At 39.0% G+C, this 14,948-nt stretch overlaps 1 protein-coding gene and 2 long non-coding RNA genes across 3 annotated transcripts in view; 1 reads left to right on the top strand and 2 right to left on the bottom strand.

The window, feature by feature from the left end:
* The first annotated feature begins 12 nt into the window (after positions 1-12).
* LOC136238142 (uncharacterized) lies at positions 13-7,680 on the top strand. Its single transcript, XM_066028492.1, has 2 exons — positions 13-904; positions 6,594-7,680. Exons 1-2 carry the CDS (start codon positions 14-16, stop codon positions 7,608-7,610), a joined length of 1,908 nt encoding a protein of 635 aa, XP_065884564.1. The 5' UTR covers position 13; the 3' UTR covers positions 7,611-7,680.
* The window catches only part of LOC136238154 (uncharacterized), a 29,009-nt gene continuing 17,072 nt past the window's right edge, over positions 3,012-14,948 (bottom strand). The window contains exon 4 of the long non-coding RNA XR_010692794.1: positions 3,012-3,443. This is a non-coding gene — a long non-coding RNA (uncharacterized lncRNA). The remainder of the gene's footprint in view (positions 3,444-14,948) is intronic.
* LOC136238155 (uncharacterized) lies at positions 7,806-14,944 on the bottom strand. Its single transcript, XR_010692795.1, has 3 exons — positions 14,853-14,944; positions 7,945-8,041; positions 7,806-7,889 (listed from the first exon to the last, which is right to left on the bottom strand). It is a non-coding gene; the product is annotated as an uncharacterized lncRNA (long non-coding RNA).

The following is a 14,948-nucleotide window of genomic DNA, read 5'->3' as shown; positions in this document are numbered from 1 at the left end:
TCATTGCGTTACAATGGCAGCACAGATGGATAATATCACTAGAGCGCTACAAGACCTCACTCTTACCGGAGTCATCCCACTTAATGAAGAACTGGGGCGAGGCGCTTATGGGAAGGTGTTCAAGGTCAACTATTGCAGTATGATTTGCGCCGCTAAAGAGATCCACTCGCTACTTGTAGAGGCAGCAAACCCGGAGGAGAAGCGAAAGATAAAGGATAGTTTCCTTCGCGAGTGTTATCACTGCAGTTCTCTCCGTCATCCCAACATCGTCCGCTTCATAGGAGTTTATTATCCTGAAAGAGATTCGCTCCTTCCCGCGATGTTGATGGAATTGATGGATGATAGCCTTACCAACTACGTGAAGAAGCCGAACATTGGTATGAAGAGGAAGTCTTCCATTCTATACGACGTATCCTTCGGTCTCAGCTACCTTCACGGTTGCGATCCTCCCATTATACACCGTGATATATCTCCCAATAATATTTTGATGTCACGTGACTTGGTCGCGAAAATAAGTGATCTGGGTGTAGCTAAAGTGGTTAGAGCTGACAGCAAGGCTACACAAACTATGCTCACCAAGGCTCCAGGTACGGTGGACTTTATGCCACCAGAAGCACTTGAAGACAATCCTGTATATGGGACCAGTTTGGATATATTCTCTTATGGTGGCATAGTTCTCCATGTGGTTAACCAGGAGTGGCCCACACCAACAAAAGCAACAGAGTACAATGCCAGGACAGGACGAGTCACTGGGTTTAATGAAGTCCAACGTCGACAAAAACACATTGATAAGATGACAAGTGGGGCTGAAGTGCTGAAGCCACTGGTGAAGGCTTGTTTACACAATGACCCATCAAAACGCCCAGTAATAGCAGCAGTGTTCAAGATGTTGGAGCCACTGAAGGTATGTGTTTGTGTATGTACCATGTGTTGTTAGCTTATAAATGTATCATCATGTGCAATATAACTATATATGAGTGGTACAGATTTAATGTAGTGACACACTTGCACATGATGTGAGCAATAATGCACCAATAATCATAATCACAGCAGATGACCACCTAAACTATGGATTCATATGAATAGCATCTTCTCCATTCACATGCAGACTGACAGCCAGGCAACGAATCTGTTGTGAGACTATTAATTGTGCGATCACTGTGTGTCTGGCTTAAAACCTCTGGGGCTGCTTTGGTTACCTGTAAGACTGGTTTTGAAGCCACACAACTTGCTTGTTTACACTGGTAAATGAGTGGCAAAGTAGTAGATATTCCCACATGGGAGAGTATCTTACCGTATAGTGAGAAAATTTCAAAAGATTAAATTTTCGAAAAAGAGTAGTACTTGATTGTAAGTTTGAAAAAATATTTTCGAAACGGATTCTCTTATCTGCACAGCACCTTTGTTAATTGACTAGAAGGGATTCACAAACTCCATGGACTAGTTGGTGGAAACTAACAATGGTTGTGTCGATCACACAAGTAGAATATGCTGCTTTGATTGTTCGGTTAAGCTTACATATTGAAAAATACCCATCTGGTTTTGGTAGAATTATGTCTTGTCACTGTGCTGTTTGGTCTTAACAGTTCACAAGTGCGCAAGGCACATTGTTAATCCAGATGGCCTGCAGATTGAGCCATGGCTTTTTAAGCCCATCCAATTGTTTTCACTCAGACTAGGATAACAATATTCTCTTAAGCTGGAGTCACTGGTTAAGTTGCATTGTGTTTTCCATGCACTGCCATGACAGTGCCGTGGTCTACAGCTGATATAGCTAGTAGAAAGCAAACACCCAAACTTTGTTTATATATTCCTTGATTATCAATTATCACTTTTAAGATGTAATATATGGACCTTTGTAGCTAGCTAGCTATTTCTGATAAATTACATTCGAAAACGAATTTTTCTCTCTCGAATTTTTCAAAAATTTAACCTTATGAAAATTCTCTGCTATATGGTATGTTGGGTTTGGTGGTTTCTCAAGTTATACTTTTGGTGAAATGCTCACAGCTAAACGGTGTTGTCGAATTGTGAAGGATAGAGTGTTTGCTGAGAGGCACACAAGGATGCTACTGTATAGTAGTGTAATACTAGTAGAGGTATTATGTTATTTCTTTTCACTGACATGATTTTTGTTTGTCAAGGTTTTTCGTGAGTTATGCACAAAAGTGTAGGTCCATAAATCCTTCATGTGTGTGCTTGAAATACAGATGCCACATACATGATTTAATAGTTCTTCAGCCAGAGAAAAAAAGCTCTTAAACTTTAAAGTCTCTAGTCTGTATTGTTGAGCTGCTATTTAGCTCCAAAGATGCAAACTAATATACTGTTACATCCACACAACAATTCTACATGTGGAACTTAGAGCTCTGTGACCTCACTTCATAAGACCTGGAAATTTCTTCTGCGGGTTACTAGTAGGAGGATTTGCCTGCACAATTAAGGCTCAAGTGCTTGAGTGGTAGACAGACATTCCAGCTGGTGCACTGGATGGCAATAGCTGTTTTGCATGGCTACCATAGGCTTTGCTTTTACTTTGTGTGTGTTAGGTATTTAATAACATGTTAGCCAGCATCTGCTTCCAGTAATGGCTATTATATTGTTACAGTCCATACTGATGGTATCACTTGGACCATTTGCATACACCAATGTAGTCACTCTGCTTAGGTAACACAATGCTAGTGGCATAGAGGTTCCAATGGGTGGTCTAGTATGATGGAGTTCTGTGTAGCTACACTATGATTATTGCCAGTAACCAAGTATGTGGCATGGTCTGTCCCTGAGATTGAAGGTTACAGGACCTATATACATATCGGGCAGTAAAGAAGAGAAGGAAAGACTCGGAAAGAGACGAGTCTTTGTGCATGATGTGTATACACGCATATACATAGCATATGTTTTGTCTAGTCTTGACACTGCCTATTCAAGATCAGGTCACATGGTCCTCCACCACAGCAGAGGAAGCAAGAACCCACTGTTGAAACACACTTCATATGGACATACACACACACACACGCACACACACACACACACACACACACACACCACACACACACATAGTTGTGCGCAAATTATGCCAGCATAGTTAGGGACGGTAAAACATTGTACATAATAGAGAGTATCCGTTTGACATCACATTAATTTCCATGTTTCATTTAAACACATGACATGACTAAGATACAGCACGACACAGGATGCTACACTAGTAATTAACACAGAACACACAATTAACACTATGTACCAATTTCACAGCATAAACACACACACACACACACACACAACAACAACCAGACACATAGACATACACGCACACACAAATGCAAAGCTTCAGTAAAATACTGCTATTGTCACCCAGTGAAGTACCCTTCCTTAATGTACTATACAGTCCTCATGTGGGTTGATTGCTCTACTTCTGGTGGATAAGCCTGCACCAACTCTAGTACCTGATGCAAGGACAAATGACATATGTTGGGTGGGCCACAGCCTACTTAGCCCCCCCCTCCAGAGCTGGCCTTGCACTTTCATACTAAGACACCTACTCAATTTATATGGGAAATACAATTACCTGACTGTTCTATTAGAGTATTTTGATATTCTATAAGGGATGGATATAGTTAAAACAGTTTTGCGTAATTGCACACTGATTTCTTAATGCTAGCTACTAGTTTATAATCATTGTAGAATGGTTGGATATATTCTAACTGTATTCATGCACACGGTGTTAGTTGTAGCTGAGTGTTCTGTTAGAGTGTACTACTATTGACCAGCAGTTTAACTCTTAAACCCACAAGTTTAATTCTTAAACCCACAAATGATTTTTAGTAACACAATGAACTGAAAATGCATATGCCTGGCATCACTATCACTGTCTAACCATTAACTCCATCAAACTGACATAAATTCTAACAGCTTTACCGTTCATTGGAGAATCATAACATGTAGAACTCATGTGAGTCAGATTTTAATTAAAAATAGCTGTTGTGCCATGTGTTAACAAGATTAGAGAAACCAAACGTTGATCTTCAGCATGTCATAAGTGAGTGAATGTTGTTCAATGATTACTAATTCTTAGTCCAACTGTCCCGGCAATTGATAACTAGGCAGTTTTTTGGCTTCTTGGTGAAGTTACCAACCTTGACATACTTCTAGTTTAGAAGCCATGATCATGTAGCCTCACATTATTAACAATGACAGTGTGTTTTTTGTACTTTATAAACAATGCCGATTTATCAAGAACTTACAAGACAACCTGTTGATGCTGACACGCAAGACACATTCACATACAGACATACTAAATGAAGTACACTTGCACATAACACTAAACATTTGAAGTAGGTATGTTTATTTGTGCATGAACCAAGGCTTGTGCAGCACTGCAGTAGTACTTGACTGTTCTATTAGAGTATTTTCAAATCCAATATATTGCATGCAACTCACTGTACTATTACAGCTAAAAACGGATTGGCTTTATATAATCATCCACAAAGTTCCAAATGCTGTGTTGGGTTTGTAATTATTCTACCACTATTGACTGTTCCGTAGAGCTAACTGTATGTTATTACTAGCTGTACTATCAGAGTGGTTAACAATCTAGATCTATGACCATCACATTCATGTTCTTTTAGCCATGACAATTTTTGGGATACACAGCCTAAAAAGAGGCTGCACAAGCCATGTTTTGTGTATGTAAAGAATATTTCCTTTGCCACACTGGACTATCCTATATATACGTACACAAAACACTCTAATAGAACAGTCAAGATATACTGTACAGAAATCAAATGGCAATCCTAGTATGCCAACTTTGCACATGTCTGTTTTGAGGCATAATAAGCTACTGTTAGCTTATAGCTCATTACTTGGACGCTGGGAATAGCATTTTGCAATTTTGTCAAAATACAGTTACTCTAATAGAACAGTCACACAACATGTACGTTGTCAGAATTCTAGTACTGAGTTACATACTAGAGCAGTTACTACTGAATGAAAGTTAACTTGACTATAGTATGTTGTAAACTAACAGCACGAGAAGCCATATAATTAGATGTGCAAGTCTGCTGCTTTTAAAAGTAAAACTTACAGGCTTAACTTACCAAAACGTCTTGTAAACTATACTAAGCACTAGTCCATACTGCATGAAATAGGCTAGAGGACTTAGAAACTGTGCTACAAGTCTATACCAGTTTCTCAAACACGGAGTAGCTATTACGGAAAAGTCTTGGCAGGAGTATTCATCAAAATATTTGTGGGTACCTTATTGCCTATGTGGTGCAATTTAGGACACACCACTATTTACAGTAACAATACTGTGGTCATTATTCATCTAGCAACTGGCCAATAAGCTTTGATTAAATGCTTATACATGTAGCTGTTAATGAAGTGTAGTTATTGATTGTAATATTAACTATGCCCAACTGAAATTAGGCTAAAATAATTTTAAAAATTTTCCTGGGGGTGCATGCTCCCAGACCTCTCTAGCAGGAGCATGCTATGCATGCTGAGTGTGCTTCACACGCTATATCTACCGCCAACCATGGATGGCCCACCCAACCCAATTTGGCCAGAGCCGGCCCTGAAGTGAGTCAACCACATTATAACAATGTAACACTACATGTCCTTGTCTACACCTCAGGAGTAGCTAAGTCATTTTTTGCTTTTAATAAATAATTAACACATGTACATACCATATTTGACCAGTTAATAGCCGTGGCTACTATAACCTTCAGCAAGGAAATCCTGGGGCTACTATTCAAATACGACTACTATCTGAGGGCAGCTACTATGGGGTTGTGTGGCTGTGGAGCAGCTACTATCTGGGGGTGGCTATTATATGAGCCGCAGCTATTAACTGGTCAAATACGTTATTTGCTATACAAACCTCACCAAGATCTTTGTCATGTCCACCTAAATCTGCTGGTAATAATGTACAGTAGTGGAACAACTGTACTTGTGAGTTGTGATCTAAAATGAATACACATTGTACAGGTGAATTCTTGACTGGCCACTATATAAATGATCACTTTTTGCAGACCACAATGCATACATGTGAAAGTTTTGGTACATTGTGTTCTACAAAAGTGACCGTTAACACATGTTTCAAACACATCACTACTGCAGAAATACATGTAATGTAACCATAAATATTTGTTGTAGTGTTACTATGACAACGACAATGTGCAGTTGTCATAGCAGCAAAATTAAAATACCATTGGTAACTAAAACTTAATGTTACCTACCAAACATCACCAGTGTAATAGGTTTCATCACAATAGCAAATAGTCAATCTGGTGATAGTGAAGCAATGGTAATCAATTAAATGAGTGATTAAATTAGCAATTACAATCTTGGTGACCTAACCACAGGTTCTTCATTGTGTGGTAAAGCAATAAACTTTAAGTGTAGTGGATTTCACTGAAATCTACCAAAAGAACACACATCACCAATAAATCACTTGTACAGTACACCATGTATTACACTACTGGACTACATGTTATTCAACTGATTATGGGATACAATATATCCCATCGTTGAGATAACTTATTGCTGAGGGTATACCATGATCATGTGATCCAGTGTTTATGTTTTCCTTATAGGAGTCGCCTCCTTTGATCTCAGCACTGCAAAGTGGTTGTTATGAGCTCACATGGGAAAGGTGTGCTGACCTGCCCTCTCCCATGTACGACATATCAGCAGTCCTACATGACAGGAAGGTATACATCATGGCTGGTGAGGTTCCAGATGATGATACATATGATCACGTCTACTGCTACAATATCACTACTGACCAGTGGGAACAGTTACCTCCCCACAAATACATTCAAGGTAGACTACAAATAATCAATGGTCACCTAACAGTTATTGGAGGATGGAATATTAATACTAACATGGCTACTAATAATGTCTCAACATTAATTAACAATAGTTGGACTAACCACTATCCCAACTTGTCAAGAGCCAGGTGTAAACCAGGAGTAGTGAGTCACTCAGAGTATGTCATTGTAGCAGGTGGAGTAAAGGACAAGAACACTTTCCATAATGATATTGAGATACTGAACACTACACAACCATCTCACTGGATAATGACTAGCATTCTCCTACCAGAGCCAATGTGGAACATTTTCCCCACCATCAGTGACAATATGATTGTTATTGTGGGATACACTGGAGCCAACACGTTCTCTAGCTCATACCAACTACCAGTGGGTATCATCACATCATCCACCACACCACCAGCTACCAGTGGTCAGCCAGTTCAATGGATGAAGTTACCCAGTGCCCCTCACTATAACACTATAACAATACCAAACTCTCACCCACCAGTGATCATGGGTGGTCATGATCTCCAGTATGTTCCTACCTCTGATGTTGCCATGTTGGATGATTCAAGGAATAAATGGAAAAGAATAGCTTCGCTATCCAACCCCAGGGCATATCTCTCTGCAGTTCCCATTGATTCTGATACCATCTTTGTGCTTGGTGGGACCAAGGGTGGACAAGGTGCTGCAGCTAACAGGGCTTCCTCTGTCACTACAGTGGAGAAGGGAATAGTTACCCTCACACAAAGAGCAGCTGCTATTCCTACAGAAGACACTTGGTGTAGTATCCAGTAAGACTATAAACTGTTTAAATTGTTGTATGTTTCTATAATATTATTGATTTAAAATATACAAATTGGGGACCAATGGGTATTACAAACTATACAATATGTTCTACGATTATAGATGTCATTGTATAAAAAGTGACTGCGTAGGGTATCAAAACACATGTAGGGTATAATTGTATTATAAATTTTATATAGTGAGTACCTTTGTGGTCATTTAATGATCTAGCTCTCTTTCACCCCTTACGTGGCTACAGTGGCAGGTTATCCACCATTCTCCGTGCTTCTCCTGTAATGGATGGACACTATCACACTTGAAGTACTCACTCTATATATACACTCACTATAATTATGCAATGATCTCCTCTTGACTGGATGAACTACTTGACAACTTTACAGTTCATGTGACTACTGCACACACCCACAACACTACCAGTACACCTGGTTTAAACAGAAGCATTATAATTATATTATTTAGTGAAATACAGACTAAATACACAATGGTGATAACCAACACGTCTTGTTATTCAAACTACAGTTGTACCAGTTCTCACTTTTAAGGTTTAGCCAATATAGCTATCTGATATTTTGTTATCCTGTTTAGCTGATAGCTAACCAATACCAAATTGTAAGGCTCTACAAGTTACTCTTGTGCATAATACACACGTACCACAAGTCAAAGCTGCCAACCATCACTGTTTGTTTAGGGTAAGGATATACTGTGATCACCACAAACCATCAACACAGGGACGTACCCAGTGGAACTTCCAGGACTTTCAGGAAACCTCTTTTGAGTTTACACACTACTGAAACGCCAAGAAATTGAAACTTCAGGTTTCCAGAATCTGGAATTTATCATAGTTAAATAATAGTTTCTCACATGATAGCAACACACAGTACTGTTCTGACCAACAGGGCTGGGTGGTATTGAAATTTTACTATCACGATATATCATGGGAAAAATATATCGTGATATTACTAATTATCACGATATTTTTTCATATTTTGACAGATGCTCTACTATGAAACTACACAAGTGACATAACCTACAGCAACATGAATGGATGTGCAAAATTACATGTACAAGGCATGTACCATTCGTTGAACTATACATGGAGATATAGCTAGATTTTAGGTAGACCTACAATTAAGCATGGTAAGGATGTGTCTTATACACCCAAGTGTGCATGACATAATTCAGGAGTTCTACAGATTCCCATACATGACTAAAAGACTGCTAACTATAGCAATAAAAGCTCATGCTGAGTTTTGCATCACCCATGCACATTTTATATTAAAAATGATAAATTTAAAAATGAAGTAGGAATCCAAGCGATAAAAAGTGGTGAAACAAGAGATGAACAATGATAGCTATTGCAGTATAGCTCAGTGGGAAATCCCTACTTTGGCATGGTATAACAATTACTATTATTTTTTTTGTGTTCAATGCCAAAGTATAGGATTTCCCACTGAGCTATACTGTAATAGCTATCATTGTTCATCTCTTGTTTCACTACTTTAATCGCTTGGATTCCTACTTCATTTTTAAATTTATAATTTTTAATATACTAGTTTTAGTTTTTTGATAAAACATACAGCTAGCTAATAGTAGCTATAAACATGTGACTGTTCTATTAGGGTGACTGCTGTATTAGAGTATCTCGAGTCAGCCTGCAAAGATGTGAGCCTGCCCAAAAAGGGGTGTGGTCATCGTGGTTTCGATCGATTCATATAGTATTAGATAAGAGAATCTCGAATTCAAGCTTGAATCAGCCTACCAACTTTAAGGTGTGTAGTCACAAATACAGCTAGCGTAAAAGGGGCGTGGTCATCGTGGTCTCGACCGATAGATAGATAATACGTAGAATAAAGAATGGGCGTGATGTTGTGACCTATCGTGGAGTACCGGTACCTCCGTACAGTAGTGTAGTCTAAGCGCCTAAAATAATTTAGTGTGGCGTCTATTATACTGCTTAAAGAAAGTGTTGATATGGAAAATTAACGTCTCGATATGGTTTCGTTGGATGAAGAAGAAGACAAGCAGCCTGACTGATGATAAAAGAAAAGACAAGGCACACAGGGCGTACACTCATCAGAACCCCAAAAGGCATATCCCACCGGTGAGTTTGTTGCTGTTAGGCCTGAGCCTAATGTGCCCAAAATTTTACCTATTATTCTTTCCAGAATTTCCCAAAAATTTCTCCTATTATTCTTTTTTTTATTCTTGTACCTAGCCTATTATTCCATAATAATGCTCATTTAGTTTCTTTAGCTATAGTCGCTTAGTTCTCAAGATGCTGATATAAGAAGTAGTTTTGTCAGAATTAATTAATAGCTAGCCAAAATTGAAGCATTCCACCTTACACATAATTGTTATAGCCATTACAACAGGCTTAAAATGGCTATCAGGAATACTTTTTCAATTATCAGTGTATTAAAGCTATAGCTATAACTATATGCTAAGTTCAGTAGATAATGATATCAATATGTTTGTAGAAAGACTTAAAGAAATACACTGGTATGAGATGTACAAGTTTCAGAATTGCAGATAATCATGCAGTTAAATCCTTGATGCTGTCTGCAGATTGTTAACATGAAACGATCTGACTGTTCTATTAGAGTATTTGAGCGTTTTATTAGAGTATATCGATCTTTTAGAGGCTCTTCAACCTCTTTCAGCCAGCACTTGTATAATAATGCCAGCTATCGGCTATCATTCTTAGTAGCTTACTTCCTTCTTCTAGCTAGCTAATCAAGAAGAGGCACGCCCCTTAATTCCGACGATTATTTCCGTGGACGTCCGATAATTCTAAAATTATGCCTGTAACCATCCTATTATTCTGGAATTATTCTCACGAAATTGGTGACCTATTATTCTCAAAATTATGCCGGCATATTAGGCGCAGGCCTAGTTGCTGTGGCGTAAAATGGTGACCATGTGCTGCTTTGTTTGGACTCTAGGCTTGCGACTGTGGTCAGTGAGTGAGTGAGTGAGGCAGTGAGACGAAATTTCGAGTTTTGACAATTTTTAAAAAATTCTATATCCGGCCGCCAGTAAGCGTTTTGTTGTTTTTAACGCTACATTTGATGCTAGATGGACTAATATTATTCCATAAAGGTGATTTTCGTCACGTAAGAAGTTTCTAAGCTAGTTTTTAAAAGGCGATATTTTGGCGGCGCACGTCATTTTGGGGAGATCCCTACTTTTTTTTCGGCCTTTTTTTTGAAGATATAAAGAAAATAAGATTAGAACATACAAATAACAGTTAAACAATTAAATCAAAAACTGAGTCTCTGATTGCACCAAGGCCACAGGAGCACTTTTGATGTAACGACCTTGTGAAGATCGTGCTCCTCTAATGCATTGGATTGCTGAACGCAGTAAACAAAATGACAATCTACATCTAATCCATCCTAGTACTGTGGCATAAGGGTCATTCCATTTGTCAGACAATCAACTCGCCAATCGCTTGTAAAAAACACTGGCTTCATGGCCCATTCCCCCGGAAGCAGAGAACACTAGAGGGGTAAAAGAACTGTGTTCCACTTCACGGATTCGCAACTCATAAGCTCTCTTCTTTGTTATTTCGTGTTTCCTGTAACATGACTGAAGGGTGGTTCCACTGTTGGATGGTGCAAGTGGGTTACAAACTCTGACGTCCGTATAACATTTTTCATAACGACCACCCCAAAATCCATTCATGGCAATGTCCAAGCGTGCGCCATCCTGAGTGTTGGCTGTCTTCTGTTGAAATCTTTCATCACTTAGAGGCTGCAGATAAGGCTCAACCTCCACATCATGGCACACTTCAGATAACAATTCAGCTGTGATATCCCTCACTTCATTGTGGCGTATTGAAGGGAATCCACCCTTTGGACAAGATAGGGCATGATCAACAGAAAAGTTGGTACCACACGCACAGTGGGAAGGTGTACGAGAGGGCATCCAGCCATACCTCAAAGCAAGGGCATCTTGAAAGGCAGTCTTGTGTAGGGAGAAACCATGTTCCCTGCACAGGTAGGGCAGTAAGCCAGCTAGAAGCACCCTTTTTCTGTGCTAAAGTAACAGCCCTCTGAAGAGTGGGAGTAAGCTTAGAGAACAGTTCCTTAGAAAGAGTGGACAAATTGATAGTCTTGGATTGTTTAATTTCAAGCTTACGGGAGTACAGACTACAACGAGTATCGGCAGTATAGCCAAAATTCTGTGATAAAATGAGTGATTGTAAGGGTGCTGTGACATACATTGAAGCAGAAAACTCAATAGATGATAAAGAATCAGGTGCAACAATGCCTAGACCACCAAATCTAGTTGGAAGGGCAAAGAGTGAATGTTGAAGAGCACCAGGAGGGTCAAGGGCAGTCAAGGCTGGAATAAACTTTGTCAATAAGGCTTTCTCGAGTGACTGGAAACTAGAAGATGTATCAGGGACTGTACGTGTTACATACAGCCAACGGCTAAATAGTCCATGAGTAAAACATGTATAAGCAGCATGAGGTTGGGAGATAGCGATGGAGGAGAGTGTATTAACTTCAGAAACCCACTGGCTAATCTTATCAAAAGTAAATCTTTCCACATACTCAGAGGTGCCAACTGGGGCACCAAGGTGAGGCCTGCCATCAGATGTAACATTTACAGCTGTGTCATGAAACAATTCCTTACCAACAGAGCAAAACTGAGTCTTAGTAACAAGCCATGTCTTCTTTGCATTAGGGAAGTAACCAAAGCTAGGGCGCAGTGAGGAAACTTGGTCCCACCACATACGAAGAGCAGAAATTTTACCACAGGCAGCAGCATCATCTGCATACCACACCTGAGTGACAGGTACAGTGAGTTTCTGAATTAGAGGTACTGTGGCCAGAGCATAAAATGGCATTGCAAGTGGGTCACCTTGAGTTGTCCCTTCCTCAGAGTAGAGAACATCACCATCAACAAAGAGGCAAGCAGGGTGTCGGTAAGTATTTATTAGAATAGTGGAAAATGATGGTAGTACTTAAACAGTACGGTATGATAATGCAGAAATATTCTTTCCTCAATAAAAATCCAAATAATAAAATCCCTTTAATAGCTACATGCAAATGCTCTATTAGGGTTACTTGACTGCTCTATTAGAGTATCTCAATCTTTGTAAAACAGCACTACGTTTACAGTAGTTAGCTAATACGAATATTATTGGAGAACACCACGGCAATCACGATAATCGCGATAATATCGCTTCTAAGAATTTTTGATGATACTGGTATTGTTACACCAGAATTTCACGGTTTTACTACATAACCGAGATACCACTCATCCCTACTGACCAATAGTGCTGGCGAAAAGATTGAGATACTCTAATTAATAAAGCAGTCAGGCAATATAAACTACTCTAATAAAACAGTCACTTATCTATAGTGGAACCCCCTTTTAAAATTCCTTTACACATCTCTGCAACAAAATTAAGTACATGCCACATCCTTTGACACCAGCCCCTTCAGCAGTACTGCAGCTGATAAATTGATAGTCATAGTCCATTACAACCAATTTAGACAATAAGGCCACATTAAAGTAATTATTAGTTTATCATCCTCCAGTACACAAAATGGCAGTGTGGGTTGATTTAAACTATATTTTTATATACTAAGTAGCTAATTATAAATTACATAGCTCACATGGCCCAGAATGTACCTCTTAGCCTGCTCTAGTCAGTTACTACCTTTATTATCAGCCACCAATAGTACAAAAAAGTATTGATGCAGTAAGGAAAACGGTGACATGAGTGGGATGAGAACTAATAATAATAAGTTTATGTAGCCTAATCCTGCAGCCTTTGCTGGTCACTGACCGATCTGATAAACAGTACCATTCTGATACAAAGACATTGACCAACCAAGTTATTGACTCATACACTATGCACACAGCCAAAATTATCAGTTGTATATAGACAGACACGACAGTACACTATACTGATACTATAGTAGAGCAAATTGTGTGTGGAACACTTGGGAACCAGTAGGATCAGTGGAACATCAGCTCCTCATTGTATACTGACTTAATAGAAACTCACTTTGGGTGAGATGTAGTAGCTATCAGGTTAGATCTTCTGAACAATATTGTTCAGAAAAGAGATCAGACAAGTGAATCTGTTCAGATAAGTTTAAGGGCAAAGTCTATTCTAATGCACATATACCACTTGGTGAGAACACATGTTGGTGATAACACACTCTAACTGAACAGCCATTTTCACACTCAGATAGATAAACAAGGATCCGCTGTAAACCACACTGGTGTATTAGAAAATTGGCACTACAAATTTAATGGATTAGTCCCAATTGTAACTCACATTGAATGATTTGTGTCTGGGATCAAAACAGAATGAGAAAAAGTATTGTACCAAGTATTACATCTGTTGCAATGAAACTTGACCATGTAACTCCTCATGCTAAAGTTGCTCCCCCACCATTTGGCCTGCTCCACCATTCTTGGCATGGCAAAGATGTCAACAAGCAAATTACAAATATTAAGGAATAAGTCGTTTTAGGTGAGAATAAGTAAAAAGTACTTCGATTTCACAGATAGGCAATACACTAAGGCCACCCCAAATAAATTCTGTTTCCCATTTTCCAATCAGGTATATTTGCATGCAGGCAGGTGGGTGGTTCATTTCCAATATAAGACTGGCAGTTTTACTAACCGTAACTAACTGCATGTCACCTTCATTTCAAGTAGGAGGAATAACACAAGTGTGAATTTTTTCTGACTTGATAACTTACTGACATATGAGCCGACACCCTAACAATTCTAACTGAGCTTGTACAGTATATGACAACCATAAAATAATGAAATACAGAACTGATACTGATTTTAGAGCTGACAGCAAGCAGATGCAGATGGTGAATGGGAAACAGAAAATTGATTTGGAGTGGCCTAAGGCCATAGCCAAGTTTATTATTATTATTTATCTGATTTGTCAAGACAGGGTGGCACCAATAGGCAGAGCCCGTAGCTACAAGCTAGGATGCTTTCCAAGACACAAAAACGGCAAAACAGCTAAATGTTAACAGTATAGCTATATAGTTTGCTGTTCAAACATGACGCACACTTAGGGCTACCACACAAAATAAGTTTCACTGCAGAGCAGGATGGAGGGTGTCAACTAGTGACCTGCTTCATCATTAAACAACATGTCAGCATGTGATGGGAACTATTATAATAAACCAAGCAGACAAATGTATACCTACCATATGCAGATAAGTCATATTAATTTGTTCTCACTTGTCATGATATATAGTACATGGATGTTTGCAGTGTCACTTCACAAATCATCCCATCACTTTAACTTTCTCCCAACGAACAGCATGAAAATATTAG

This window comes from Dysidea avara, chromosome 11 (genome assembly GCF_963678975.1).
Source record: "Dysidea avara chromosome 11, odDysAvar1.4, whole genome shotgun sequence".
NCBI classification, from domain to species: domain Eukaryota; kingdom Metazoa; phylum Porifera; class Demospongiae; order Dictyoceratida; family Dysideidae; genus Dysidea; species Dysidea avara.
This window is presented reverse-complemented; position numbering and strand designations above follow the sequence as displayed.